The 27209-nt window shown below is 42.9% G+C and overlaps 1 protein-coding gene and 1 non-coding gene across 2 annotated transcripts in view; both read right to left on the bottom strand.

The window, feature by feature from the left end:
* LOC120053516 (metallophosphoesterase MPPED2-like) overlaps nucleotides 1-12443 on the bottom strand; it is a 45507-nt gene extending 33064 nt beyond the window's left edge. Inside the window, exon 1 of the mRNA XM_039000649.1 lies at nucleotides 12211-12443. Within this exon, the coding sequence (XP_038856577.1) occupies nucleotides 12211-12392 (182 nt within the window). The 5' untranslated portion in view covers nucleotides 12393-12443. The remainder of the gene's footprint in view (nucleotides 1-12210) is intronic.
* A 14298-nt stretch (nucleotides 12444-26741) lies between these two features.
* On the bottom strand, nucleotides 26742-26796 carry LOC120054217. The gene has a single exon (XR_005477588.1). It is a non-coding gene; the product is annotated as a U7 small nuclear RNA (small nuclear RNA).
* Nucleotides 26797-27209: the final 413 nt, after the last annotated feature.

Below are 27209 nucleotides of genomic sequence, written 5' to 3'. Positions count from 1 at the left end.
GTGGCCATTCATGCCTCCAACTCAATCATCAAGTTTGCAGACGACACAACAGTAGTAGGCCTCATTACCAACAATGACGAGACAGCCAACAGGGAGGAGGTGAGGGCCCTTGCGGAGTGGTGCCAGGAAAATAACCTCTCCCTCAATATCAACAAAACGAAGGAGATGATCGTGGACTTCAGGAAACAGCAGAGGGAGCAAGCCGCTATCCACATTGACGGGACCGAAGTGGAGAAGGTGAAAAGATTCAAGTTCCTCGGCGTACACATCACTGACAATGTGAAATGGTCCACCCACACAGAGTGTGGTGAAGGTGGCGCAATAGCGCTTCTTCAACCTCAGGAGGCTGAAGAAATTCGGCTTGGTTCCTAAGACCCTCACAAATGCACAATTGAGAGCATCCTGCTGGGCTGTATCACCGCCTGGTACGGCAACTGCACCGACCGCAACCGCAGGGCTCTCCAGAGGGGGGTGCGGTCTGCCCAACGCATCACCGGGGGCACACTGCCTGCCCTCCAGGACACCTACAGCACGTGATGTCACAGGAAAGCCAAAAGGATCATTAAGGACATCAACCACCCAAGCCACGGCCTGTTCACCCCGCTATCATCCAGAAGGCGAGGTCAGTACAGGTGCATCAAAGCTGGGACCGAGAGACTGAAAAACAGCTTCTAACTCAAGGTTATCAGACCGCTAAATATCCGTCACTAGCCGGCTACCACCCCGTTACTCAACCCTGCACCCTGCTGTCCTATGTACATAGACTCACTGGTCACTTTAATAATGGAACACTTGTCACTTTAATAATGTTTACATACTGCTTTACTCATTTCATATGTATATAATGTATTCTATTCTACTGTATTTTAGTCAATGCCACTGATTACTGCTCTTCCTAATATTTATATATTTCTCAATTCTATTCTTTACTTTTAGATGTGTGTATTGTTGTGAATTGTTAGATATTACTGCACTGTTGGAGCTAATAACACAAGCATTTCTCTACACCCACAATAACATCTGCTAAATATGTGGATGTGACCAATAGAATCGGATTTGTGGCACGGAGAGTCCAGAGAGTACATCATCAGCCAGAGTAACAGCTCTCAACATCACACAGATCTGCATGTCGCGCAACCATGTGAGTGAATAGTCCAGCCAGCCTATGATCGGGAGGGTGCCAGCAGGCAACATGCTCCCTTCTGCTGCCATTTTGGTGTCAGGTTGTATACCGACCAAAGTCCTCTGAATGCTCGGCATGATGGGCGTGGCCACCATTCACCGCAGTCTTCTGTCACCAGCAAAACCACCTTGAGCCGGCAGTCCTCAAGACATGGGATGTCGAGCAGTGGCACCAGTCGAAACTCTCCAGGAAATGGGTGGAAATCTGGTCTTGGCAACAGATGGAAGGAGTGAGTCCCGCCCCCTCCTCTCTCTCAACACAGTGAGTAGTCTTGTGTTAAGTGATACTATTTTTGTCTGAATAAGCCTACTTGTCACATTTCTTTTGGCTGTGTTGTCTAACTGTATGTCTATTTTGCGTTCATACAGCCAAATTCCCTTCTGCTAGCTGAAAGAACCAAGTATTTTTTCAACGGACCATGTGTGTGTATATATATATATAAGTTTTCATAACAATCGGAAATCTGCAGATTTTCTTTTTTACAACTTTATTTAACTAGGCAAGTCAGTTAAGAACACATTCTTATTTTGACGGCCTAGGAACGGTGAGTTAACTTCCTTGTTCAGAGGCAGGACGACAGATTTTTACCTTGTCAGCTCAGGGATTCAATCTTGCAACCTTACGGTTAACTAGTCCAACGCTCTAACCACCTGCCTCACGAGGAGCCCGCCTGTTACGCGAATGCAGTAAGAAGCCACGGTAAGTTGCTAGCTAGCATTAAACGTATCTTATAAAAAACAATCAATCAATCAATCATAATCACTAGTTATAACTACACATGGTTGATGATATTACTAGTTTATCTAGCGTGGCCTGCGTTGCATATAATCGATGCAGTGCGCATTCGCGAAAAAGGACTGTCGTTGCTCCAACGTGTACCTAACCATAAACATCAATGCCTTTCTTAAAATCAATACACAGAAGTATATATTTTTAAACCTGCATATTTAGCTAAAAGAAATCCAGGTTAGCAGGCAATATTAACCAGGTGAAATTGTGTCACTTCTCTTGCGTTCATTGCACGCAGAGTGAGGGTATATGCAACAGTTTGGGCCGCCTGGCTCATTGCGAACTAATTTGCCAGAATTTTACGTAATTATGACATAACATTGAAGGTTGTGCAATGTAACAGGAATATTTAGACTGATGGATGCCACCCGTTAGATAAAATACGGAACGGCTCCGTATTTCACTGAAAGAATAAACGTTTTGTTTTCGAGATGATAGTTTCCGGATTCGACCATATTAATGACCTAAGGCTCATATTTCTGTGTGTTATTATGTTATAATTAAGTCTATGATTTGATAGAGCAGTCTGACTGAGCGGTGGTAGGCACCAGCAGGCTCCTAAGCATTCATTCAAACAGCACTTTACTGCGTTTTGCCAGCAGCTCTATTGCGCTGTTTATGAATTCAAGCCTATCAACTCCCGAGATTAGGCTGGTGTAACCGATGTGAAATGGCTAGCTAGTTAGCGGGGTGCGCGCTAATAGCGTTTCAAACGTCACTCGCTCTGAGACTTGGAGTAGTTGTTCCCCTTGCTCTGCATGGGTAACGCTGCTTCGAGGGTGGCTGTTGTCGATGTGTTCCTGGTTCGAGCCCAGGTAAGAGCGAGGAGAGGGATGGAAGCTATACTGTTACACTGGCAATACTAAAGTGCCTATAAGAACATCCAATAGTCAAAGGTATATGAAATACAAATCGTATAGAGAGAAATAGTCCTATAATTCCTATAATAACTACAACCTAAAACTTCTTACCTGGGAATATTGAAGACTCATGTTAAAAGGAACCACCAGCTTTCATATGATCTCATGTTCTGAGCAAGGAACTTAAACGTTAGCTTTCTTACATGGCACATATTGCACTTTTACTTTCTTCTCCAACACTTTGTTTTTGCATTATTTAAACCAAATTGAACATGTTTCAGTATTTATTTGAGGCTAAATTGATTTTATTCATGTATTATATTAAGTTAAAATAAGTGTTCATTCAGTATTGTTGTAATTGTCATTATTACAAATAAAAAAATAAAAAATTGTCCGATTAAATCGGTATCGGCTTTTTTTGGTCCTCCAATAATCGGTATCGGCGTTGAAAAATCATAATCGGTCGAGCTCTAGTCTATACCCAAACAGTTCGAACTTCTAATCTTAAACATTAATCTCTCCAGAAATAAGTCTCTCACTGTTGCCGCCTGCTATCGACCCCCCTCCGCTCCCAGCTGTGCCCTGGACACCATTTGTGAATTGATCGCTCCCCATCTAGCCTCAGAGTTCGTTCTGTTAGGTGACCTAAACTGGGATATGCTTAACACCCCGGCAGTCCTACAATCTAAGCTAGATGCTCTCAATCTCACACAAATTATCAAGGAACCAACCAGGCACAACCATAAATTCGTAAACATGGGCACCCTCATAGACATTATCCTGACCAATTTGCCCTCCAAATACACCTCCGCTGTTTTCAATCAGGATCTCAGCGATCACTGCCTCATTGCCTGTATCTGCTATGGGTCCGCGGTCAAATGACCACCCCTCATCACTGTCAAACGCTCCCTAAAACACTTCTGCGAGCAGGCCTTTCTAATCAACCTGGCCCGGGTATCCTGGAAGGAAATTGACCTCATCCCGTCAGTCGAGGATGCCTGGTCATTCTTTAAAAGTAATTTCCTCACCATCTTAGATAAGCATGCCCCGTTCAAAAAATGCAGAACTAAGAACAGATATAGCCCTTGGTTCACTCCAGACCTGACTGCCCTTGACCAGCACAAAAACATCCTGTCGCGTACTGCAATAGCATCGAATAGTCCCTGCAAAATGTAACTGTTCAGGGAAGTCAGGAACCAATACACGCAGTCAGTCAGGAAAGCAAAGGCTAGCTTTTTCAAACAGAAATTTGCATCCTGTAGCTCTAACTCCAAAAAGTTTTGGGACACTGTTTAAGTCCATGGAGAACAAGAGCACCTCCTCCCAGCTGCCCACTGCACTGAGGCTAGGTAACACGGTGACCACAGATGAATCCATGATAATCGAAAATTTCAATAAGTATTTCTCAACGGCTGGCCATGCCTTCCTCCTGGCTACTCCAACCCTGGCCAACAGCTCCGCCCCCCCCGCAGTTACTCACCCAAGCCTCCCCAGCTTCTCCTTCACCCAAATAGCTGATGTTCTGAAAGAGCTGCAAAACATGGACCCGTAAAAATCAGCTGGGCTAGACAATCTGGACCCTCTCTTTCTAAAACTATCCGCCGCCATTGTTGCAACCCCTATTACCAGCCTGTTCAACCTCTCTTTCGTATCGTCCGAGATCCCTAAAGATTGGAAAGCTGCCGCGGTCATCCCCCTCTTCAAAAGGGGGGACACTCTTGACCCAAACTGCTACAGACCTATATCTATCCTACCCTGCCTTTCTAAGGTCTTCGAAAGCCAAGTCAACAAACAGATTACTGACCATTTCGAATCCCGCCGTACCTTCTCCGCTGTGCAATCCGGTTTCCGAGCCGGTCACGGGTGCACCTCAGTCACGCTCAAGGTACTAAACGATATCATAACCGCCATCGATAAAAGACAGTACTGTGCAGCTGTCTTCATCGACCTGGCCAAGGCTTTCGACTCTGTCAATCACCGTATTCTTATCGGCAGACTCAATAGCCTTGGTTTTTCAAATGACTGCCTCGCCTGGTTCACCAACTACTTTGCAGACAGAGTTCAGTGTGTCAAATCGGAGGGCCTGTTGTTCGGACCTCTGGCAGTCTCTATGGGGGTACCACATGGTTCAATTCTCGGGCCGACTCTTTTCTCTGGATATATCAATGATGTCGCTCTTGCTGCGGGCGATTCCCTGATCCACCTCTACGCAGACGACACCATTCTGTATACTTCTGGCCCTTCCTTGGACACTGTACTAACTAACCTCCAAACAAGCTTCAATGCCATACAACACTCCTTCCGTGGCCTCCAACTGCTCTTAAACACTAGTAAAACCAAATGCATTCTTTTCAACCGTTCGCTGCCCGCACCCGCCTGCACGGCTAGCATCACCACCCTGGACGGTTCCGACCTAGAATATGTGGACAACTATAAATACCAAGTTGTCTGGTTAGACTGTAAACTCTCCTTCCAGACTCATATTAAACATCTCCAATCCAAAATCAAATCTAGAATCGGCTTTCTATTTCGCAACAAAGCCTCCTTCACTCACGCCGCAAAACCTGCCCTAGTAAAACTGACTATCCTACCGATCCTTGACCTCGGCGATGTCATCTACAAAATAGCTTCCAATACTCTACTCAGCAAACTGGATGCAGTCTATCACAGTGCCATCCGGTTTGTTACCAAATCACCTTATACCACCCACCACTGCGACCTGTATGCTCTAGTCGGCTGGCCCTCGCTACATATTCGTTGCCTGACCCACTGGCTCCAGGTTATCTATAAGTCTATGCTAGGTAAAGCTCCGCCTTATCTCAGTTCACTGGTCACGATAACACCACCCACTCGTAGCACACGTAGCAGGTATCATCCCAAAAGCCAACACCTCATTTGGCCGCCTTTCCTTCCAGTTCTCTGCTGCCAGTGACTGGAACGAATTGCAAAAATCGCTGAAGTTGGAGACTTTTATTTCCCTCACCAACTTTAAACATCAGCTATCTGAGCAGCTAACCGATCGCTGCAGCTGTACATAGTCCATCTGTAAATTGCCCACCCAATCTACCTACCTCATCCCCATACTGTTTTTATTTTAATTACTTTTCTGCTCTTTTGCACACCAGTATCTCCACTTGACATCATCATATGCTCATTTATCACTCTATTAATCTGCTAAATTGTAGTTATTCGCTCCTATGGCCTATTTATTGCCTACCTCCTCATGCCTTTTGCACACACTGTATATAGACTTTCTTTTTTCTACTGTGTTATTGGCTTGTTTATTGTTTACTCCATGTGTAACTCTGTGTTGTTGTCTGTGTCACACTGCTTTGCTTTATCTTGGCCAGGTCGCAGTTGTAAATGAGAACTTGTTCTCAACTAGCTTACCTGGTTAAATAAAGGTGAAATATTATTATAAAAAATAATCTATGAAAACCAAGGTGCCAAAGGCTGGGCCTTATTTTGTAGTGATTCTTATGTTGATGTAAAGAACATTTGCTGGTCTGTGGTGTGTAATGAGGAGCAACCAGACGCTGCACTTGACACATTTATGAAATTGCTTATTCCAGTTACTAATAAGCGTGCACCAATTGAGAAAATGACTAAAAACGGTTAAATCCCCTTGGATTGATGAGGAATTTTAAAGTTGTATGGTTGAGAGGGATGAGGCAAAGGGTATGGCAAATAAGTCTGGCAGCACAACCGATTGTCAAACGTACTGCAAATTGAATGATTTATTTATTTTATTTAACTAGGCAAGCCAGTTTAAGAACAAATTCTTATTTACAATGAGGGCCTACCAAAAGGCAAAAGGCATCCGGTGGGGACGGGGGCCTGGGATTTAAAAAAAATCTAAAATAAATATAGGACAAAACACACATCACGACAAGAGAGACAACACAACACTACATAAAGAGAGACCTAAGACAACAACATAGCAGTGTAGCAACACATGACAACACAGCATGGTAGCAACACAACATAACAACATGGTAGCAACACAACATGGTAACAGCACAAAAGCCAAGAAGGTAGAGACAACAATACATCACACAAAGCAGCCACAACTGTCAGTAAGAGTGTCCACAATTGAGTCTTTGAATGAAGAGATTGAGACAAAACTGTCCAGTTTGAGTGTTTGTTGCAGCTCGTTCCAGTTGCTAGCTGCAGCGAACTGAAAAGACAAGCGACCCAGGGATGTGTGTGCTTTGGGGACCTTTAACAGAATGTGACTGGCAGAACGGGTGTTGTATGTGGAGGATGAGGGCTGCAGTAGGTATCTCAGATAGGGGGGAGTGAGGCCTAAGATGGTATAAATAAGCATCAACCAGTGGGTCTTGCAACGGGTATACAGAGATGACCAGTTTACAGAGGAGTATAGAGTGCAGGGATGTGTCCTATAAGGAGCATTGGTGGAAAATCTGATGGTCAAATGGTAAAGAACGTCTAGCCGCTCGAGAGCACCCTTACCTGCCGATCTATAAATGACATCTCTGTAGGATTACATCTCTGGTTAGGATGGTCATCTGAATCAGGGTTAGTTTGGCAGCTGGGGTGAAAGAGGAGCGATTACGATAAAGGAAACCAAGTCTAGAGTTAACCTTAGCCTGCAGCTTTGATATGTGCTGAGAGAAGGACAGTGCGCCGTCTAGCCATACTCCCAAGTACTTGTATGAGGTGACTACCTCAAGCTCTAAACCCTCAGATGTAGTAATAACACCTGTGGGAAGAGGGGCATAAAATGAAAAATAAACTTTACTATGAAACAAAGACAAATTGTATAAAGAATGATAGTAAAAAGCTTTAGAGCACCTTAAATAACATTTTGGGAAAAAAAGGTCAACTGGGCTCCATCATTCAATGAATCAGATGGCTCATTCAATATCACAGAACTGATATTGCCAACTACTTTAATTACTTTTTCATTGGCAAGATTAGCAAACTTAGGCATGGCATGCCAGCAACAAATGCTGACACTACACATCCAAGTATATCTGACCAAATGATGAAAGACGAGCATTATACATTTGAATTCCGTAAAGTGAGTGTGGAAGAGGTGAACAAATTATTGTTGTCTATCAACAATGACAAGCCACTTGGGTCTTGACAACCTGGATGGAAAATTACTGTGGATAATAGCGGACGATAATGCCACTCCTATTTTCCATATCTTCAATTTATGCCTGCTAGAAAGTGTGTGCCCTCAGGCCTGCAGAGAAGCAAAAGTCATTCCCCTTTACTGGCTCAAATAGCCGAACAATCAGCCGTTTACCAACCCTTAGTAAACTTCTGAAAAAAATTGTGTTTGACCAGATACAATTCTATTTTACCACTTACACAAATGACTGATGATTGGCTGAGAGAAATTGATGATAAAAAGATTGTGGGGGCTGTTTTGTTAGACTTCAGTGCGGCTTTTGACATTATCGATCATAGTCTGCTGCTGGAAAAACGTATGTGTTATGGCTTTACACCCCCTGCTATATTGTGGATAACGAGTTACTTGTCTAACAGAACACAGAGGATGTTCTTCAATGGAAGCCTCTCCAACATAATCCAGGTAGAATCAGGAATTCCCCAGGGCAGCTGTTTAGGCCCCTTACTTTTTTGAATCTTTACTAACAACATGCCACTGGCTTTAAGAAAAGCCAGTGTCTATGTAATGCAGATGACTCAACATTGTACATGTCAGCTACTACAGCAACTGAAATGACTGCAACACTTGACAAAGAATGGGTGGCAAGGAATAAGTTAGTCCTAAATATTTACAAAACTAAAAGCATTGTATTTGGGACAAAATCCTAAACCTCAACTAAATCTTGTAATGAATAATGAGGAAATTGAGCAAGTTGAGGTGACTAAACTGCATGGAGTAAACCTGGATTGTAAAATGTCAAGGTCAAAACATATTGATACAAGAGTAGCTAAGATGGGGAGAAGTCTGTCCATAATAAAGCACTGCTCTGCCTTCTTAACAACACTATCAATAAGGCAGGTCCTACAGGCCCTGGTTTTGTCACACCTAGACTACTGTTCAGTAGTGTGGTCAGGTGCCACAAAGAGGGACTTAGGAAAATTACAATTGGCTTAGAACAGGGCAGTACGGCTGGCCCTTAAATGTACACGGAGAGCTAACGTGAATTATATGCATGTCAATCTCTCATGGCTCAAAGTGGAAGAGAGATTGACTTCATCACTACTTTTTTTTTTGTAAGAGGTGTTGACATGCTGAATGTACCGAGCTGTCTGTTTAAACTCATACCCCACAAGACATGCCACCAGAGGTCTCTTCACAATCTCCAAGTCCAGAACAGACTATGGGAGGCGCACAATACTACATAGAGCCATACCTACATGCAACTCTATTCCACATCAGGTAACTGATGCAAGCAGTAGAATCAGATTTTTTTTAAACAGGTAAAAATACACCTTATGGAACAGCAGGGACTGTGAAGAGACACACAAAAGGTACAGACACACACATATGCACACAAGCGCTAGCACACGCACATACATTGTAATATTGTTGTATGGTGGTATTATACATTTTGTATTGTATATATGTAGTGGTGTATTAATGTTATATGATGTACAGTTTTATCTTATATGTAAGTGCTTTAATGTGTTTGAATCCCAAATTTAAAAAATGGGGATCCCTAATAAATACAAATATTGGAATAGCAAATGGAGGGTAGTTTCCTGCCAGTACATTTTTCACTCATGTTGGGTAGGCTTCCCAAACTCTGTATGCCATAGGCTCTCCAACCCTGTTCCTGCAGCTACTCAGTGCTTAATTTGGGAAACCAAGTGAAATCTGTTAGGGAACGTCGATAGTAATGTTTTCACAACATATTTCATTAAACTGTTGACAGCCCCTCTTTCTGCCTGTTGGAGAAAGGAATGAAGGAGAGGGGAGGAGATGGAAACTCACAGTGGTGAGATATTCTGTAGCAAAAATGTAACTTGTCGGCCTATTAATTATGAAAAAAAAAAAGCCCTATTACTAGGCTATTCAAGATACAAATACACTAATTGTAGGCTAAATCTGAATGCGTTTAATTTAGTCTAGACCAATTATGTACCAAAGTTTTCTTAAATCACTATATACATGTTTTTAAATGTTTTTCGGCCATGTGTAATATGCGGTAGGCTATGTATTGTATAACGGCACAATCATTATTTGAATTCAGGTTTTTTTGGGGGGGGGGGCTTGGGCTCATATATAGGCCTAGGCTTTTGCATAAGCTCTAATGTGCATGTTTTTCATTTGAATGAATCATTACCTTAGAAAGCGCTGTCCATTTCGTCGTGTGAGGCTTTGAAACAACATCCACAACGACCATGTTTTCCACTCAGTTTTAACCTGCTGTTGAACTACTTTCTTCAAATTGATCAATCACAGTTAAGTGAGATATAAAAGCATGATACTCTTCTGATAAATGTTTGATGTGATTTTCGATTGCATTTGCATTTAATGTCAGAGTGGTTAGAGGGACAATAGAGCCCTGAGTACCAGGCCATTAGACACCTGATGATCGTTAGTAGGTTTGGTACTACTAATGCATGTCCAGAGTGCATAACAGGAGATTACCGTGACTCAAGGTCAGGTAGAATTTTACTGCGGTCATGACTCCCGGTGTGGCGGTACGCGGAGCAATGCTGGTGAAATGAGCTGATAAATTGTCCGAATACGGTCTGTTTGTGCATTGTTACGTCTGGAATTGTGAAATGTGTAGGTAAAAAGTGTATTTATTGTTGATAGGTTTAACTGACAGTGCCAATAGTATGTTTAGGCTAGTGCTTATGATAATGCATGAATGCAACGAGATTCTACACATTCATCAACTGCACTGTGAATTATACATCACGCTGTCAATGTCATTTCTTGACAGTTGGCTATCACCGTTGTAGCTTACAGCCAATTTGATTGATGAAGTTCAAACAAAGTACATGGTTAAAGCGAGTGCATATTGGTTCAAATTAATCAAACTGGTCCGGAGATTGAGTGAGTCATTTGTAGAAAAGGTCAGGAATTAGAGGATTTGTATGATCTTCCCTACTTTATAAGTAGGCTAAAGTTGTTCTAAAAATGTTTTATTGGGCTGTAGGCTAGGATTTACCTGCTACCTATTTGAAAACAATAGCCTACTTGTGTTGATTTCGAGCAGGCATGTTAGCCTAGGCAGGCTACAACTGGAAAACTCGAGGAACTCCGATTTCAAGAGAGAAGCCATGTTATACAGAAAGAACGAGACTAGCCAACATTGTTAGAAACTGCTCGGCTTTATTATCTACAACTCTCCTCATGCATGCTAGCATAACAAAATGTTTAGTCCAGGCAGGTACGGTGGCCCCCGTAGGACATTTAAGGTGAGTCAAATAGAACACACAACAATAATTTCCAGGGGCTACATAGCAAATATAAACAAATACAACTATGTATTATGGATTTTCATGACAATTAATTTGCCATATGCGACGTAGCGTGTGAATTGACACTCGCTACTCTTGCATGCAAATTTCACGCCGTTGACGGACCTCTCTCCGTGTGATTTCGGCTTTTAGCTTCTCACAGTCCTGTTCTAAAACGCTCCATCCGATTGAATTACTATAGCAGTGGCAGATAGCTTCAATAAACAATCCAACTGATCCAACAAAGTCCACCTTGTTGTTCTACTGAGACATATGTTCAGGGTCTAAGACAAACAGACAGAGAGAGCCGTTGTGATTTAATGGCTACTATTTAAAAAATCGAGTTATTAGTGGACTAAGTGAAAAACACCGGTTAACGGAAGTCCAGACTTCTATAAAAGAGGACATCTGCCGTACGCCTTTGTTTTCTCTCTGCTGGTAAAGTGTTTTGTGTGGGTGTCACTGCCAGTCAGTGAGTCCCAGTGAGACAGCCAGAAGCACCTGCCTCCCCCTCTGACCACCCCGGGCCAACCCACCTCATCTACAGCAACACTCATTACATCCTAATGATTCAGAAGTCAATAGGCAAGTTACTTACAATTGAACTGTGACCCAGAGGTCAAAGGAACATTGTTAAATAGCTTATAAACCCACCGCACCTCTGACCTCCGTTAAGTTGATAACATGAAAGGTGGCCTCCGCCACTGTAGATTATTTGGCAGGGTGGATAACTCACAAACCAATCAAATTAAATAAAATCACCCTCCATCTATTCTTCTGTATGAATCACAAGCTAATATGTGGTGAGAATAGAGAATACAGAAGGCACCACCAGCTGGGGGTTGGTGGTAGAGGTAGTGAGGACAGATGTCTATATATTCACTTTTTTTTCCTTCTTAACCCATCAATCAATACTCTGTGCACTGTAAAGGCCCTTCAGATGAAAGGGAGGTAGATACTCACATGTGGACATGGGGTGGTTGGAAGCGGCTCTCGTTGATGTTGTAGTGGGTAAAGGCCTGTGTGGGGTTGGAGCTGTACTCGTCCACAGTGATGGTCACCTTGCCCTGAGAGGGGGGGTTTCTGTGAGCCATGGCTCCACTGCTAGGGACATGGGCAGTTAGTTTACCAGGATCCAGGACCATTCTAGGAAGCAGGCATCATTCAGAATGGCCCCGCTCAGCTCACCAACTCAGACCCACCGGCCCTCTGGACAATCTGTACCACCGTAAACAGAAAGAGAGGAGGAAATCTTAATATACAATAATTGTGCCGTATCATCATAAAAAAAAATATGCTGCAATAAATGACAGCATTAACTGAGCCTTAATTCAAATAAATGAAATGACAGCATTAACTGAGTATTGTACAAAAACACAGCAAGAAAACATTCAGAATACATAGTTACAATAATAACTCAACCACTAATATCAGAAAAGAAGCCATACAGGTCTTGTTCATTTCTGCTGATAGATTTTACCTACAGTAGATATGATAAAACAAATAAGCTCAGACATTAAAACCTAACAACAAAATATTTTTACAAAATGTAATAGTGACTCAGTAAATGTATACAATGTAACCAAGTGAATTATAGTTGCAGTAGTAGGCCTATTGGCTAGATGACGTAAGTGAACTTTGACGAAACCACTTAAAACGGTCAAGAAAACAAAAACATAACTATCCAGACGAATTTAACATGAGCAAATTAACAGAGATGCAGACAAGACTACATTTTCCACCACTCAACTTTAACAAGCTGATTGTCTTACAAACTAAATTGTAAGAGGATCTTTAACGTAAAATCTGTTCCCTCTTTTGTTTCACATCGCAACATTATGAAGAGGGAATTTTAAAAACCTATGCACCATTTCTACCAATCAGCCTAAAAAGAGAAATATGGAAAAGAGACCAAATTGGACCTCTGACACCCGAGATTACAAGATTGTGTTGTTCCTAATTTATTGTATCCTGCATTACAGAGAATAAAATACAAACATAAACCAAGTTATTGCATCTAAAAATAGTACGAATAGCAACATCTATAGCCTCTGCAGAAACCTCTGTATCCATATGGCTCGTAAATGACAAGCCACCTCTAACCCACCGCTTTGTGCCTGCCTCGTTATTTTTTCCCAACGATTTTCTTGCCAAACGGGTGGCGAGTTCCTTTCCTTCGGCCGACAACTGCTCCGCGTTAACCCTATCTGTTTTCAAAAACGCGGTCCCATAGATAACGCAGAGAATTCACCTCTTCAGAGGTGGAGGTCGTGGCTAGCAGGGCAGAACCTTCGACCCTGAGAGACCCTCGGCTGGCTATTGAGGAAATGCGACAGACAGGCAACGAGCGAGTAAGGAGCCTCGATGTGAAAAGAGAAGGAGGGGGGAGCCCGAGAGTGCAGTGCAGTGCGAGAGGACTGCCACCGGGGTCAGAGAGCAGTACAGAAGCACAGGGAGACGCGGAGGGGACTGCACTGGGACTACTGTTTGTAGAATTTTAAATAGGATTTAAAGCAAGCTATTTTTTTTTACTATTTATATTTTTGGATAGCCTACAATTGGGCTCACATAGCCATTGTTGCCTATTAAAACGTATTGTAACCCTGTTTATACAGGGTCGTTACAGTATTATACATAATATATAAAGAAAGATATATAAAGAAAGACAAATACACCAAATTAAATACACATTTGTACTGTTAAACGTAAGGTCCTAGCAGTGTAAATTAAACCAATGACATACTACCCGGACTATTTGCATTCTACCCCCCCCCCCTTTAGTTTAATGCTACTGCTAGTTGATGTTTATTATCTATGCATAGTCACTTTACCCCTACCCACCTGCATTCGGAAAGTATTCAGACCCTTCACTTTTTCCACATTTTGTTACGTTACAGCCTTATTGTAAAATGGATTAAATAAAATAAAAAATCATCAATCTACACACAATTCCTCATAATGACAAAGTGAAAATCAAGTTTTTCAGACATAAATACTGAAATACCTTATTTACATAAGCATTCAGATTCTTTGCTAGGAGACTCGAAATTGAGCTCAGGTGCATCTTGTTTACATTGATCATCCTTGAGATGTTTCTACAACTTGATTGGAGTCCACCAGTGGTGGGCCGTCAGGGCCTGCAAGGCCTTCTCTGCTGGCCTAAACATCATCAGAATATAATTATTATATAGAATAGAATATAGAATATATAATTATTTTCCCACAAATATGTATTAAATTATTCTCCAGAGTAAGAGTTATACTCTTCATTTCATAGCTTTCCTCTTGGTTGCACTGCTTCCAGCCCCAGGTTGAGATTTGGAGGGCTGGTCTTTATGTTAGATCTTTTATCCAATTCATATATTCAGCCATCATGTGTTGCCAGGGGTCTAAAATCTGCCCTCAGGCCTTCAGAATCAACAGTGCGGGCGCTTGTAGCTTATAGTGAATGGAAAAGAAAATTTAGTGTCAACCAATCAGCTTTAGAGTTGGCTATTGTACGCCTGCTGGCTGGCTCCAGTGTTACACAGGAGCCAGCTAGCAGGCGTAGTGCGTGCACGTCTTTTGATTGGATTACCAATATTGAGAGGCAGGTCCTATGGAGATCTAGGAAACTGAATTTGATAAACGAATTAATTCGCGTACTACTAAGCTGTTTTTTCAACCCACAATGGCGGAAGGAGGAGAAGATATCGATTTGGTCGAGGATATAATTATAACGCCATTCTCAAGACGAACTTTTCAAGAAAAGTTAGACATTGTAAGGAGAGGTCGCCCGACGCCACAAAGCCTGTCACAGGCGGGAAAGGGCTTCGTTCGCTCGCCACTTTCAAAGTTTCAACTACGAGCGCTGTCAATGGCTCACAGGCTCCTTGGCTCCGAGAAGCACTGCAAACTGTACTGCTGGGAATGCCTATTATTTGCAAGTGATCGATTTGGTGTTTGGAGCCACACTGGCTTTGCAAACTTGAGTTGTCTAACCAAGGCAGCAACGAGACACCAAAGTACGGCTGGGCACTAACAAGCAATGGTGCTTTTGAAATCTTTTGGGGACACCGGAGTGGATCTACAGCTCAAAGAACAAGCGTGCAGGGCAACGGAGCTGCACAATGAAAAGGTGAAGGGAAATATTGAAAAGACTCATTGATTGTGTCATGTTTTTGGATAAACACTGTAAACACTGGTAAACACTACCCAAAAATGTCAATTTGTCAATTTCAAGGTGACGCAACGCCTGGTTATACTGCGTTTCTGTCTAAATGTATAGTGTCTAGAGCCATGGCATCATAATGAGGTGGATTAATTCGGGTGGGACTGTGTAGTACCTCACTGAAGGCCCAGGCCCCAGGCCCACGGCACGCCACTGGAGTCCACCTGTGGAGAATTAAATTGATTGCATATGATTTGGAAAGGCACACACCTGTCTATATAAGGTCCCACAGTTGGTAGTGCATGTCAGATCAAAAATCAAGCCATGAGGTTGAAGGTATTGTCTGTAAAGCTCTGAGACAGGATTATGTCAAGGCACAGATCTGGGGAAGGGTACCAAAAAAGGTCTGCTGCATTGAAGGTCCCCAAGAACACAGTGGCCACCATCGATCCTAAATGGAAGAAGTTTGGATCCACCAAAATTCTAACCTAGAGCTGGCCGTCGGGCCAAACTGAGCATATGGGGGAGAATGGTCAGGGAGGTGACCAAGAACCCGATGGTCACTCTGACAGAGTTCCAGAGTTCCTCTGTTGAGATGGGAGAACCTTCCAGAAGGACAACAATCTCTGCAGCACTCCACCAATCAGGCCTTTATGGTAGAGTGGCCAGACGGAAGCCACTCCTCAGTAAAAGGCACATGACAGCCCACTTGGAGTTTGCCAAAAGGCACCTAAAGGACTCGCAGATCATGAGAAACAAGATTCACTGGTCTGACGAAACCAAGATTTAACTCAGTCGCCTGCATGCCAAGCGTCATGTCTGGAGGAAACCTTGCACCATCCCTACGGTGAAGCGTGGTGGTGGCAGCATTATGCTGTGAGGATGTTTTCAGCAGCAGTGACTGGGAGACTAGTCAAGATTGGGGGAAAGATGAACGGAGCAAATTATAAAGAGATCCTTGATGAAAACCTGCTCCAGAGTGCTCAGGACCCCAGACTGGGGCAAAGGTTCACCTTTCAACAATGACCCTGAGCACACAGCCAAGACACCGCAGGAGTGGCTTCAGGACAAGTCTCTGAATGTCCTTGAGTGGCCCAGCCAGAGCCCGGACTTGAACCTGATCGAACATCTCTGGAGAGACCTGAAAATACTGTGTAGCGACACTCCCCATACAACCTGACAGAGCTTGAAAGGATCTGCAGAGAAGAATGGAAGAAACTCCCCAAATACAGGTGTGCCAAGCTTGTAGTGTCATATCCAAGAAGACTTCAGGCTGTAATCGCTGCCAGAGATGCTTCAACAAGTACTGAGTACTGAGTAAAGGGTCTGAATTGTCACGCCCTGGCCTTAGTTATCTTTGTTTTCTTTATTATTTTAGTTAGGTCAGGGTGTGACATGGGGGATGTTTGTGTGTTTTTGTCTCGTCTAGGGTGTTTGTATTGTCTAGGGGGTGTTTGTAGAGTTCATGGGGTTGTGTTCATTGTAGGTGTTTATGTAAGTCTATGGTTGCCTAGATTGGTTCTCAATTAGAGACAGCTGTCTATCGTTGTCTCTGATTGGGAGCCATATTTAGGCAGCCATAGTCATTAGGTAGGTTGTGGGTGATTGTCTATGTGTAAGTTGCCAGTGACTGCACTTATTGTTTGTATAGCTTCACGTTCGTCTGTTTGTTGTTTTGATTAGTTTGTATAGTGTTCGTTTCGTTTTCGTCTTCATTAAAGAAGAATGTATTGTTATCACGCTGCGCCTTGGTCCTCCTCACTTAAATGTTACGACGAACGTGACATGAATACTTAAGTAAATGTGATATTTCAGTTTTTAATTTTTAATAAATGTAGCTTTGGCATTATGGAGTATTGTGTGTAGATTGATGAGGAAAAAAATACTATTTGATACATTTTATAATAAGGCTTAAACGTAACAAAATGTGGAAAGAGTGAAGGGTTCTGACTACTTTCCGAATGCACTGTACATGTACATATTACCTTGACTAACCTGTACGCCGCACATTGACTCGGCACCAGTACCCCCTGTACTGTATATATAGCCTCGTTATTTTATTGTAATTTTTTTTCTCTCCCTTTACTGCATTGTTTAAGGGCTTGTAAGTAAGCACTTCAAGGTAAGGCCTAACCCGGTTGTATTCGGCGCATGTGACAAATAAAATTTGATTTGTACACTTGGAAATTATTAGAGAAATTGGCATACTATTATGTCCCGCTACAGCATTTTGCTTTCCTAATGCGTGCAATCAGTACCAGCAAAGGTGTGAAGGAAAAAGTAACTACTCTTCATGTATTCTATAATTTTTTTTATTTCACCTTTATTTAACCAGGTAGGCTAGTTGAGAACAAGTTCTCGTTTACAACTGCGACCTGGCCAAGATAAAGCAAAGCAGTGCGACACAAACAACAACACAGAGTTACATATGGAATAAACAAACATACAGTCAAACATACAATAGAAAAAGTCTATATACAGTGTGTGCAAATGAGGTAGGATAAGAGAGGTAAGGCAATAAATAGGCCATAGTGGTGAAATAATTACAATATAGCAATTAAACACTGGAGTGATAGATGTGCAGCAGATGAGTGTACAAGTAGAGATACTGGGGTGCAAAGGAGAAAAATAAATAACATTTAAAAAAGTATGGGGATGAGCTGTGATCTGTGAGCTGCTCTGACAGCTGGTGCTTAAAGCTAGTGAGGGAGATATGAGTCTCCAGCTACAGTGATTTTTGCAGTTCGTTCCAGTCATTGGCAGCAGAGAACTGGAAGTTAAGGTGGCCGAAGCAGGAATTGGCTTTGGGGTGACCAGTGAAATATACCTGCTGGAGCGCATGCTACGGGTGGGTGCTGCTATGGTGACCAGTGAGCTGAGATAAGGCGGGGCTTTACCTAGCAAAGACTTATAAATGACCTGGAGCCAGTGGGTTTGGCGACGAATATGAAGCGAGGGCCAGCCAATGAGAGCATACAGGTCGCAGTGGTGGGTAGTATATGGGGCTTTGGTGACAAAACCGATGGCACTGTGATAGACTGCATCCAATTTGCTGAGTAGAGTGTTGGAGGCTATTTTGTAAATGACATCGCCTAAGTCAAGGATCGGTAGGATGGTCAGTTTTACGAGGGTATGTTTGGCAGCATGAGTGAAGGATGCTTTGTTGCGAAATAGGAAGCCGATTCTAGATTTAATTTTGGATTGGAGATGCTTAATGTGAGTCTGGAAGGAGAGTTTACAGTCTAACCAGACACCTAGGTATTTGTAGTTGTCCACATATTCTAAGTCAGAACCGTCCAGAGAAGTGATACTGGACGGGCGGGCAGTGTGGGCAGCGATCGGTTGAAGAGCATGCATTTAGTTTTACTTGCATTTAAGAGCAGTTGGAGGCCACGGAAGGAGAGTTGTATGGCATTGAAGCTCGTCTGGAGGTTAGTTAACACAGTGTCCAAAGAAGGGCCAGAAGTATACAGAATGGTGTCGTCTGCATAGAGGTGGATCAGAGAATCACCAGCAGCAAGAGCGACATCATTGATGTATACAGAGAAAAGAGTCGGCCCGAGGATTGAACCATGTGGCACCCCCATAGAGACTGCCAGAGGTCTGGACAACAGGCCCTCCGATTTGACACACTGAACTCTGTCTGAGAGGTAGTTGGTGAACCAGGCGAGGCAGTCATTTGAGAAACCAAGGCTGTTGAGTCTGCCGATAAGAATGTGGTGATTGACAGAGTCGAAAGCCTTGGCCAGGTTTATGAATACATCTGCACAGTATTGTCTCTTATCGATGGCGATTATGATATTGTTTAGGACCTTGAGCGTGTCTGAGGTGCACCCATGACCAGCTCGGAAACCAGATTGCATCGCGGAGAAGGTACGGTGGGATTCGAAATGGTCGGTGATCTGTTTGTTAACTTGGCTTTCGAAGACCTTAGAAAGGCAGGTTAGGATAGATATAGGTCTGTAGCAGTTTGGGTCTAGAGTGACTCCCCTTTTGAAGAGGGGGATGACCGCGGCAGCTTTCCAATCTTTGGGGATCTCAGACGATACGAAAGAGAGGTTGAACAGGCTAGTAATAGGGGTTGCTGTCACGCCCTGACCTTAGAGATCCTTTTTATGTCTCTATTTTGGTTTGGTCAGAGCGTGCATTGGGGTGGGCATTCTATGTTTTGTGTTCTATGTTTTCTATTTCTGTGTGTTTGGCCAGGTGTGGTTCTCAATCAGAGGCAGCTGTCTATCGTTGTCTCTGATTGAGAACCATACTTAGGTAGTCTTTTCCCACCTGTGTTTTGTGGGTAGTTGTTTTCTGTATTGTTAGTTTCCTTACAGAACTGTTCGTTTTCCTCTTTGTTATTTTTTTGTTCTAGTGTTCTGATTTTAATAAAATATCATGAACACGTCTCACCCTGCGCTTTGGTCCAGTCATTCACAGGAAGAGGATTGTTACAGTTGCAACAATTTTGGCGGATAATTTTAGATAGAGAGGGTCCAGATTGTCTAGCCCGGCTGATTTGTAGGGGTCCAGATTTTGCAGCTCTTTCAGAACATCAGCTATCTGGATTTGGGTGAAGGAGAAATGGGGGAGGCTTGGGCAAGTTGCTGTGGGGGGTGCAGGGCTGTTGACCGGGCTAGGGGTAGCCAGGTGGAAAGCATGGCCAGCCGTAGAAAAATGCTTATTGAAATTCTCAATTATCGCGGATTTATCGGTGGTGACAGTGTTTCCTAGCCTCAGTGCAGTGGTCAGTGGGGAGGAGGTGCTCTTATTCTCCATGGACCTTACAGCGTGTCAGAACTTTTTGGAGTTTGTGCTACAGGATGGACATTTCTGCTAGCCTTAGCTTTCCTAACTGCCTGTGTATATTGGTTGATAACTTCCCTGAAAAGTTGCATATCGCAGGGGCTATTCGATGCTAATGCAGTACACCACAGGATGTTTTTGTGCTGGTCAAGGGCAGTCAGGTCTGGAGTGAACCAAGGGCTATATCTATTCCTGGTGCTACATTTTTTGAATGGGGCATGCTTATTTAAGATGGTGAGGAAAGCACTTTTAAAGAATAACCAGGCATAGTCCTGGTTGAAAACAGCAGAGGTGTATTTGGAGGGCAGGTTGGTTAGGATGATATCTATGAGGGTGCCCGTTTACGGATTTGGGGTTGTACCTGGTAGGTTCATTGATAATTTGTGTGAGATTGAGGGCATCAAGCAAAGATTGTAGGATGGCCGGGGTGTTAAATATATCCCAGTTTAGGTCACCTAACAGCACGAGCTCTGAAGATAGATGGGGGGCAATCAATTCACATATGGTGTCCAGGGCACAGCTGGGGGCAGAAGGTGGTCTATAGCAAGCGGCAACAGTGAGAGACTTGTTTTTGGAAAGGTGGATTTTTAAAAGTAGAAGCTCAAATTGTTTGGGCACTGACCTGGATAGTAAGACAGAACTCTGCAGGCTATCTCTGCAGTAGATTGCAACTCCGCCCCCTTTGGCAGTTCTATCTTGTCAGACAATGTTATAGTTATGGATGGAAATTTCAGGGTTTTTGGTGGTCTTCCTAAGCCAGGATTCAGACACGGCTAGGACATCCGGGTTGGCGGAGTGTGCTAAGGCAGTGAAAAAACAAACTTAGGGAGGAGGCTTCTAATGTTAACATGCATGAAACCAAGGCTTTATGGTTACAGAAGTCAACAAATGAGAGCGCCTGGGGAATGGGAGTGGAGCTAGGCAGTGCAGGGCCTGGATTAACCTCTACATCACCAGAGGAACAGAGGAGGAGTAGGATAAGGGTACGGCTAAAGGCTATAAGAACTGGTCGTCTAGTACGTTCCGAACAGAGAGTAAAAGGAGCAGGTTTCTGGGCACGGTAGAATAGATTCATGGCATAATGTACAGACAAAGGTATGGTAGGATGTGAATACAGTGGAGGTAAGCCTATGCATTGAGTGACGAGGAGAGAGATATTGTCTCTAGAAAAATCATTTAAACCAGGTGAGGTCACCGTATGTGTGGGAGGTGGAACTAAAGAGTTAACTAAGGCGTATTGAGCAGGGCTAGAGGCTCTACAGTGAAATAAGGCAATAATTACTAACCAAAACAGCAATGGACAAGGCATATTGACATTAGGGAGAGGCATGCGTAGCCGAGTGATCATAGGGGTCCAGTGAGTGGCTCGGCGGGCCGGAGACACGGTGATTCAGGCAGCCAGCAGGCCGGGGCTAGCAAGCTAGAAGAATGTATACATGAACAATAGGGCAAGTGCTGTATGCAGAGTCTTGAGATCTTATGCAGTAACAGTTGAGGTGGTCTGATCTCTCAGAGGAAGTGACTAGGTCTAAGTGCCGTTACCTCACCCGGTCCTTTACTTTAATGCACCTTCAGCAAAGAAATGATTCTACTTTTCTACTAATGGATTGGTGACCTGACCCCATGCAATTACCTCATGGTTATCCTACTCTAATTTAGTTGTAACTTATTGTAGAGAAAAAAAGTTACCTTCCCTTACCTACAAGTTTGTACACTTATTTCAGTTTTTCCGTAGTGTTGATTTACACCTCACTTCTTCATAGATCACAATATCTGGTCCGTAGGGGTGTGTGTGTGTGTGTGTGTGTGTGTGTGTGTGTGACTGTGTGTTTGTGTGAGAATCATGCAGTGTGCGTAAGGATGGATATTTCTCAGCTCTCATATCCATGCCTCTCCTCCTTTGCTCTCTCTTTAACTGTTATCTTAGGGTGTGATGACAGGCTGAAGGGCTTCAGTGCCATGGCAACCAGACGGGTGAGTATTTCATGCCGTCTGTCATGTCAAATGCTGGTATGCCACCATCTATGCAGGGTTACATGGTTCAGTTGATGGCAGAAATGGGAAGTTATCTAGAAAATAATAAACACAACCTGACAATAAAACAGGTTAGAAGAAAAGCCACTTATACCCGTGAGACCATGTTGCTTACAATTCAACTCCACATTCTATTTCTTTTGAGCTATCTACAGTAGTGACAGTACAGTCCCCTGTATGGGAATATATGCCCCTCAGTCGACCTCAAAAAATAATAATGATGAAGTGAACAAATCCATAATGCTAGGTAAATAAATCAATAGGCTTGCTGCTCACAGGATGCAGCGGCTCTTTCTAGCAGCAGTGGTCTGTGGGTTTAGGAAAACCCTGGTGGGTCCGAGTGAATGCAGAAATACAACAGCCTGGGTTGAGCCCACCCTTTGGAACAGTATTGACTGATTCAGCAGCTGAGGTAATCAGTGGAAGGAGATACAAATATGACCCCCCCCCCAACACACACACACACACACACACACACACACGCGCACACACGCACACACACACACACACAAGCACACACACCAGAGGAAGCTGGTGGTAGGAGCTATCGGAGGACGGGCTCATTGTAATGGCTTGAATGGAATAAATGGAACGGTGTCAAACATGTGGTTTCCATATGTTTGATACTGTTACATTTATTCCATTCCAGACTTTATAATGGGCCCATACTCCTATAGCTCCTCCCACCAGCCTCCTCTGACACACACACATACAAACACACGTATACACACACACACAAAACCAATCAACTCCCCAATTCTCTGCCAGCCCCATATGTTCTCCTCCATTGGCTCCTCCACCTCAGTTGTGAAAATCATAAGGATCTGATGAAAGGCCGTTTATGTACTGGTGTTTCTAGCTATGTGTCAATTTTCTAAAAACAGCACGTGGATATTAGTTTGCTATTGACAAATGGTCCGACAGTCTCGTTTCTTTGCGGCAATTACTTTTACTTTGGGAATGATGTCACATCTTCAGAGTGAGGCAGCCCCACTATTTCCTTGGCCTTTGACCCCTGAGTAGAAAACGTGTTTGTCAATTTTGACTTGTTCAGTAATTAGAGAACAGTCCAATACAGTGGCATCATATACAAGCCCACATTCAGGGGAGGATGCAGGAAAAGACTAGCCAGAGTCACTCAGAGAAATTGCATTGTTGTGAGAAGACGAAACAATACACAAAATCAAACAACAATGACCCCAATGTCACGGGTCTCTCGAAACTTTGCATGAGCAGAGTTTATGTCATTTCAAACGCAAACTGTACCTTTTCCTACCTGATCAAGGAACCTCATCAATGTACTGTAATCCTACTAAGTATTCTGTGTGCTCCCTCACACGCTGTGATGATGTTGTTCACAATTTAGCATGGTGAAATGCAGGTGGAATTAGTATTCACCTTGTGGTACACTCCTTGTGTCGTTTTATATGTGTTCAAAGCCGTAGCCTTTCTAAGCGGATGCCACTTCAGATGTATTGATGGGAGCCAGGTTTCCCATATCGGCTTTGTTTCCATCCAGTAAAATGAAGCCTCAGTGAACAGGCTTATGATTCCAAATAGACATGAAGGGATGCTGACACTTTTTTCCATCCACCAAATCAGTGTCCATAAAACGGTATTCATTGTCCCCATTTCCTTTTACTCTTACTTGTAATTGTTACGAACAACCTTTGTTCTGACCACCGCTGCAGTGTGTGCGTGTGAGTTTGCACGGGCACCTTGGTATCTTTAATCCCCCCAGTCTGTCCTCCTGGGAAAATGACAGCCATTGTTTTGGTAGGTGTTTCCAGAAAGCTGTTTCTTTTGTTTGATACAGCTGATGTTGAGTGTGATACAGGAACAAGAGACTAAACCTGGGTGGCCAAATGAAGTATCGATCCAACCACAGTGGCTCCCTGGCCTTGCCATCACCTTGTCACCATGTTGTGCATTACACACCTGTACGCTCTCCCTTTCTGATTGTAAGGGGATTTAGTGTGGTGGGGTCTTGAATAAACGATTACTCGGTGGTGTTGAAAAGGAGGCCGGGTAATATCATTTTGAGGAGAAGTCATTTAGAACACAACCTAATTTGGTCGCCTGTCATTCATTTGCCCCGTGTCTCTCTCAATCCTGATTCAATTCTTTTCCCCTTCCATTAATCATCAGCGTTGTCAGGGCACGTTTATCAAAGGTATGAGGTTAGAAATGCGACACATGGCCTCAATTTACCCATAGAAGGAAAGGAGAAACAGGTCTGCCAGGAGAGATTTGATAATGACTTGTCTTTGTGATGCATATGTCTGTCAGTCTACGTGGAAGTGCAAGGTTCTGTCGTACACAGTGGAGTTGGCAGTTTGTTGTACAGCGTGAGCCTACATGTACCGTTTGCGGTGAAGGTCACAGAGGATGGTCGATGGTTGAACAAAGGTGTGTGGATGCTGTATGCGTCACTGTGAGTGAATGCTTAGTATTTCCAGATAGCCCACTCACTGGCATACTGTAAATGCACATGTTCCTTTCTGGAGAAATCATTAATACAATATTTAGTTAGGAAATAATAAACCCTTTCTTTGGTCCCAGCATGATTAGCTAACATTAAAACATACCGGTATCAAAGAACTGAAGCTGCCTAGACATTAGTCATATTCCTGATTTAATTATATTCAAATCAGTGTACTACACATCACTGCACTGAATACTGCATTTCCTGTGATGAATCCAAAGCAAGCTAAAGTTGAAAGCATTTTTTGAAGGAAATAGTTAAATCCATGGAATATGTAGCCTATACAATTAAATGGTCAGAAAATGGGAACTGAGAACTGAGAAAGCGATTTTCTAAAAGATGGATTAAGCTGAAAAGTATTTACACATTTACAAAAGCTCTCTAGAGCGCAAACAGTGTAGCTCGCATTGGAAACGGACTGCTTCAGAGGCTATAGTCTGGTGGATCCAGTGAAAGTAGCACAGCGGGTACATAAATTGTAGAAGACATCCAATCAAATATCCCCTGCACTTTATGAAATCAATTTCTCTGAGCCTCCTAGTTAAATCCTCATTATATGTCATCTCTATCTGTTCCAACTCACACTCGGACGCTTTATAAACGCTGAAGCATGTAAATATACAGCTCCGGCGCACACTGCATGAATTAAACCCAAATCTCACTCATGAATTTTAATGCCACGTTTTCTAATATATATTTCCCGAGATGCATCTCGTATAGGTGGGGTGCTTTACTGAAGCGATGTGCATCTTCTGTACCACAGATGGAGGCATGAGACTGTAAATTATCACGCGGGGCTGACAACTGTTAAAGCTATTACAATACTGCATTGGTAGAGCGTAGAATGAGCCCTGGCCTCTCCTGTGCTCTGTGACGGCTGAACCAGGGCCTTGTTGGAGGAATTATGATATTCAATTTTAGATCAGTATCACACACTCCTCTCAGGCATCGTAAAAACTAGGATAACAGGATGAGTTTCACGGTCCTTTCCCTTCAATTGCTGTCATTCAAAGTGGGCCTATGAATATGGATGGGGAGGCAGTAACGTGCTGAGAGATCCAAACTGACTCCAAATGCTCAGGAGTGAAGTGGGAAGTGTTGTTTGATGTAAAGGAATACTGGTGGGCCAAAAGAAATAGAGTAATTACAGTAACTAGTAAGAATGATGATTGACACACAACTCCCAAAAAGGTGAAACAATACTTCTTAATTGAGATCATATCTATTTTTTTTTACCCACAAGGCTATTGTACGAAAGTACAGAGTACAGGTGCAGACACGTCTTTTGCTATTTGGAAACAACATCATGGTCATTTCTCCCTAACTAAGCAATTCAGACGACAGAAGCTACATTCTAGAGACATCCTACATTTTATTGATCTCCAAACAACCAACATTTCTATTGGTCGTGCAATTTGTGTCCCAACAATGTGATAAGTTGTCACATGGACAGGTGGAAATCCAGCTGATTTCCATGGCCAGGACCTCAAAGCCAATAGCCCACAATAGAGGACCCAGAGGCAATAGAAAGAAAAGTTGTAAAAAAAAGCCAAAACAAGCCAATGAGTCCAGCTCATTAAAACCATTAAAAGTAATGGAAGTCAAGCCGCCAGAGTGGTAAAGTTTTAATGTCCTACCAACATGAAAAAATACTATAGTATACTATGATATAAATACTATAGTATTCACTGTAGTGTTTTTGCAGACCTTACTGTAGTATACTGTAGCATTTACATTTCACTATAGTATATGCTATAGTAATTACTGTAGTATTTTGAGGACTGTAGTATACTACAGTATTATTCACACATTTTTTGTTGTAAATTCTACAGTATTATTCACATGTAAAAATAATAATAATATTACAGTATCTGCAAAAACACTACAGTATTTAATTAGCATGCCAAGTATAGACCATATATTGTGTTCCCTACAGGTTATAGACTGTAGTATTTACTCTTGTGTTTTTATTTACATTACTGTAGTATTTACTATGGCGTTTTGTTGAATTATTTTAGACATAGAAGTGGAGGCTTTCTCCTTGAGGAAACCTACTGGAGAAATACTAAAAGAGCAAATTGTCCATAATCTGTAACAGCGGAGGCTGCTGAGGGGAGAACGGCTCATAATAATGGCCGGAACAGAGCGAATGGGATGTTATCAAACACATGGAAACCATTTGATACCATTCCACTTATTCCGCTCCAGCCACTGCCATGAGCCCATCCCCCCCAATTAAGGTGCCACCAACATCCTCTGACCTGTAGGGAGGTAGGACTGGAGTCTGAATGGGTATTTTCTATAATCCGTGGGGAACACAATATATGGTCTATACTTGGCATATAGGTTTCTCACTTATGGGTGGCACAAATTGGTACATGGGGGAGGGGAATTGGCAGAGTATAGGCCAATTAAATACTGTAGTGTTTTCACAGACACTGAATTACTTATTTAAAAAAAACAAGGAATAATACTGTAGTATTTACAACCATTTTT

The sequence above is a fragment of the Salvelinus namaycush genome, chromosome 9, assembly GCF_016432855.1.
Source record: "Salvelinus namaycush isolate Seneca chromosome 9, SaNama_1.0, whole genome shotgun sequence".
NCBI classification, from domain to species: domain Eukaryota; kingdom Metazoa; phylum Chordata; class Actinopteri; order Salmoniformes; family Salmonidae; genus Salvelinus; species Salvelinus namaycush.
This window is presented reverse-complemented; position numbering and strand designations above follow the sequence as displayed.